Source organism: Gastrolobium bilobum, unplaced genomic scaffold (genome assembly GCF_033153095.1).
Source record: "Gastrolobium bilobum isolate Gb01-03AN ecotype WA unplaced genomic scaffold, APGP_CSIRO_Gbil_v1 utg35827, whole genome shotgun sequence".
Taxonomy (NCBI): domain Eukaryota; kingdom Viridiplantae; phylum Streptophyta; class Magnoliopsida; order Fabales; family Fabaceae; genus Gastrolobium; species Gastrolobium bilobum.
Genome location: NW_026898103.1, coordinates 23229 through 28311, shown reverse-complemented (window position 1 = coordinate 28311; position 5083 = coordinate 23229). Strand labels below are relative to the sequence as shown.

Here is a 5083-nt window from a genome sequence, read left to right as displayed (position 1 = left end):
TCGTTGATAAATTCCGTCGATAATAAAGCTTTTTTTAGTAGTGTATGTTGTATATATGTGTATATATTGATGCTTGCAAGTTGCAACTTTTCTCTTCCTTAAGACTTGTTGTCCTTTGGTGCATATGTTCTTCCCACTTGGACCAACAACCCATGCTATATATGGTGGAATCGGTGTTATGATTTTCAATGGTTATATTGTCTATGACATGTTTATGACATGAAAAGTTTATGATATAGGACCTTATATCATTGTAGGATACGAGGCTACTTGTAAAACAGGATAACTTTCAAATTTTGGCCTGCATGAATAGTTATCAATTTTTAATAACTTTTAGTTTTTAATTTCATTTATACATCTTTTTGATTTTTTTATCTTTGAAAACCAAGTTCTATTTAGATATGTAATCAAATATTTGGAATGAATTTTTTTTATCCTTTTGAATCTGCCTGATTTTTTAAAAGAAATGTAAAATTTTAAATGATTTTTTTTTTAAATTTTCAACAAATTTGTGGGGGGTCTTAAACCTCCAGAAACTGAAACATTTGTGGGGGTCTGAAACCTCCGGAAAATATTTCAACAAATTGTGGCGCTGCACATAAAGACCCTTCAAAATATGTTATGGCGTAGGTAAAACTGGGGGTCAATGAAGATGCCACAAATGTATTTTGTGGAGGTCAAAGACCCCCATAATATGAAAATATGACCCCCACAAAATGCTTGAATTTTTGTAGTGACTCTTCAAGGTGTTTCAAGCTATTCACATAGCAAATCCTGCAGTAATGGACACTATAAGAAAATTGGTATTTTGTAACTTAGGGTTTCCCTTAGGATTAACACATAGAGGTGATTTTTCATAGGTGGTTGAGGTGTAATCGCCTCTAAATGTAACAATTAGAGGCGGTTTTAGTGTAACCACCTTCGAATGGTAAATGAGGGTGGTTATTTTAATCGCCTCTAGTACACATTTGGAGGTGATTTCATGTCAACTTCCTCCAAATGTACATTAGTGGTGGTTAAAATAACCGTCTCGAAAGCATATTTAGAGGCGATTCATGGTCTATCAGTTAGTGAGATTGAAAGAGAGGGAGATCTCTTTGGTCAGTCGTTAGATCGTTCTCAAATTTGGTCAGTGTGTTCATATCTTGTAATACTTTAATCTAACCGTTCAGATTTTTAAGTTTAATCATCTGGTGTTATATACAAAATTTTCAAGGTTGGTTGTTGCACGTTGAAAAAAACCATCTCATCCCACATTGGATGACCCTTGTTCCCCCTTCTCCATTACCTTCTATATAGCAACCCGAACTAACACACACATATACAAAATTCAATAAACTATTTATATTCAACTAATGAAAATTATATTAACTTTTAAAAATAATTTTAAAAAAACGTTATACTAACTAATCTTTGTCAAAAATTATATTAAAAATAAAAATTTGAAATTAAAAATATAAAAATATAAAAATAAAAACAATATTAACTTTTAAAAATAATAATTTTATTATTAAAAATTTAAAATTGATATAATTTTAACTATTTGGAGGCGGTTACATGTTATTTGAAGGCAATTAATATAATCGCCTCAGAATGACTTTTGCAGGCGGTTAAAATAACCGCCTCAGATTGTCATTTGTAGGCGGTTAAAATAACCGTATCAGATTGTCATGTAGAGGCGATTATTCCAATGGTTTGTGAAAATGGCTGCATTTTTTCTCGCGACGGTGGTAAACGAGGCGGTTCATGTATCGCCTAACTAGGTATTTAGAGACGGTTTAAACTTCCTCAAAATCCAAATGTAACCGCCTCTGAAAATCAATTTTCTTGTAGTGAGAGATGGCTCACCATCTATTCACATATATCAAACTTTGCTATTTCAAACGAAATTATTTTTTTTATATTTGCACTTGCACACATTGGCAACAATATAAGTCGGCCGGTGAATCAATTGAAACCTTAAGTCTGCGATATGAGGCCTTTGAGACTCATTTGGAGGAGAAAAGGATGCATCTACAAGCAACCACAGAGGCACAAATCATGGTTGGTTCCTTCTTCCCATCTTGGTGGGAAAATTCCATTGAGGAGACGGCTTTGAGCGATTTTGAGAATTTCAAGACTTCCTTGAAACATTTGAAGCTTAACTTGGTTGTATTAGTTCCATGATTCTTAATTGTGAATTTTGATCGTTATTGATAACATAGTTAAGTAGATGTTAATTGAAGTTCAATATATTAGTCTTTACATTACTATGCCGAAACAAAAATTTAGTGACAATTTCATAATGTGGGTTATTATTATCTCTGAAGAGTAAAAAGTTTTCATTAATTCAGAGTGCTGGAATTTTTTGTTTACCTTCTCCAAAACCCAAGTGATAAGCATAAAACAAATAATTAAGAAGGGAGTAGGCTTAAATATATTTCCTTTTTTGAAATCCTTAATTAGCTATCTCTATTAATACATATAGAGCCACCTAGCTATCCAAAAGTTTTGTTTATTAACTGTTAACAAATTTGTCTTTTACATCAATTTCCTCGTTCCTAAAATTTATTTATTACCAGAATACATTATTCTTTTATAGTTACTTCCGGTTATTACAACCCATTTCTTTGAAGAACAACCGGGGAATTAGGATTCTTTAAAGAGAGTAAATAATTAGGATGTCAAGGGATCGATTAATAATTAACTTAGAAGAATCGATTGGTGATATGAAAAAGGATGTTCAATCAAGGGTTTAAATCCATAACATAAAAGAGAGATTGAGGGAAATCGAATATCCCTAGCTGCTTTTCTTAATTGGCTAGTTACTTACTCATTATATTTTCCCTTTATTTTTTAATTTAAATTTGATTCTTCTCTCTTGATTGATTTTCCAACTTAAGCGTAAATAGTGAATTAGTGATTGAAATTTAATCCTCATGGGAACGATATTCTTACTCATTACACTTTATTACTTGTACAACCGGTGCACTTGCCGTGATCGCGATAACAACACTTACATAAAAGAATGTTTACTTTATAATACAATATTCAAGGTTGGAATAATATGATTGATCACTAGATTGCATATGCAAAAAAAAAGCTCTGCATTATTCAAGATGTAGATAAAAGGAATTATAATGTCAATGTATCTTGTGGTAGTCGTTCTGCCAAATAGATGTAGAATTGCCCCATAGCTCCGATGGTAAAATCATTTTTGTATCTTGATTCTAAGGTCAAAGTTTCACCATCATCAATCTTGACAGTACCTGGTTGTGGATAACAAACAGACATTCCAACAGCATAACCTTCCTCATTTCCTGCTTCCTTTCCAGTTCCATATTTTGGTGTTGAAGTACACAAAATCCTTCCATCCTAAATTAATTAAAAAACATAAATTTTAGAAGTGAAGACAAAATTCAATAAATGTCTTCGTACAATTGTATGGATTATTAAGAAAATTTATGACTTTAATACAAATCAAGCACAAAACAAAATCTATCATCACGAGAACGATGGCGAATATTGAACTTCACCTGTCCATATAAAGTTGCATCAACAACACCGGTATGCATGTGAGCAGTTCCGTAGATGAGATAACCGCCTTTTTCCATTGGAATGTTTGCTTTTTGGACATGAGGGGAATTGCTATTACCATTTTTCGGAATCATATATTCAACCTGTAACAAATTGACAAATATTTTATACTCACACAATCCCAACAAATTAATAGATTTTGGAATTCAATTCACATTGAAAAGCGTAGTTAAATATTAAGTGTATATTCATAAGTTATTTACCTTGCACTCATGGATTGTTTTGGAGCCATTCGACCTGACCTTATCGGTGGAATCAAGTATATAAACCTTAACAGGGACTTGGAATTTGTCCCAATCAACCCACCTTATTTTGTATCTCAAGGCAATTCTTCTAGTTGGGGCTTGAAATCCCTCTCTCAATTTGCATTGTAAATTGTCATCGCAACAAAAGACTCCTCCCTTATAATCAGGGTCCAATGGTTTGCCATCAGGACCCTTTTTGGTACTAAGGAATTCCTTTTTGATATTTATAAGGTCACATCTGCATTCAGAACAACCTCTCCTGTCTTGTACGCCACGTGTATCAATGGCCATGATGTTGAAGAACCATTTGTCTTCAAACCCATCAGGAATTTCTGTAGGGTTACCTACTTCTATTGCAAAAGGATCTGGAATGTTTGAGGTTGTTCCTCGTGATTCACCTCCTAAGCCCCAATAATGTGGAAGAACGCCACCTTGGCATGTGCCTTGGTTTCTCACGAAAATGGATCTTTCCTTAAGACTCTTAGTTGATTTTGGATTTTCAAAGTATCTTAAAGCAAACCAATGATGGAGGTAAGTTTCATACAAAGGTACAGGATTCCCTTCTTCATCAATTAGTTCAGCATCGAAACTCTTAATACCAACATGACCTCTTGGGAAATCAATATCTACCATTTGTTTCTCGACAATTCCTCCTGGCCTCATTTCAAACTTTTTAGATACAAAAGTTGCTGACTTGATGTGTCTTTTGGGATCCTCATAGTATGACTCAATATAACCTTTTTTGGGTTCATTAATTAACAAATTAGTTTTCTTCAAAGATGTCCTGAGAAGAGTTTCGGGATCCAATACATAGGATGAGTATGTTGTGCTTGATAGAAACACTAGTATTGATGAGGAAAGCATTAACGCTTTAAACATAAACCTCATGTTCACCTGTACATACGTAAACCATTAATAATTATCACTCATTTTATTTAGAAATAAAGCTTCTATTCGAAGGTTATTATTTCATGTAACTTTATAATTAATAAACAATTCAAGATTCAAACATACATATGCTCAAAAATTGGATGACAAGAATTGCATACCACACTAGAATAGGAGGAGGGAATGACCATGGTAGAGATTTGGTCTTTTCCGAAATTCCAAGAAACTTTTGAAATTGTGAAATAGCGGTTAGAGATAATTTTGTGTACATAAGGAGGTCATGTCCGCTAGTTTTATAGAAGAACCTGGCAATAGCATATCTGGCGTAACTTAATGCCAATTCCACAACAAGTTGTTTTTACCGGTTAGTGGTT

General features: G+C 33.2%; 1 protein-coding gene across 1 annotated transcript; it reads right to left on the bottom strand.

Moving 5' to 3' along the window:
- Nucleotides 1–3114: 3114 nt before the first annotated feature.
- LOC133312884 (uncharacterized) lies at nucleotides 3115–4709 on the bottom strand. Its single transcript, XM_061514157.1, has 3 exons — nucleotides 3780–4709; nucleotides 3516–3659; nucleotides 3115–3354 (listed from the first exon to the last, which is right to left on the bottom strand). Exons 1-3 carry the CDS (start codon nucleotides 4707–4709, stop codon nucleotides 3115–3117), a joined length of 1314 nt encoding a protein of 437 aa, XP_061370141.1.
- Between the last annotated feature and the right edge of the window lie 374 nt (nucleotides 4710–5083).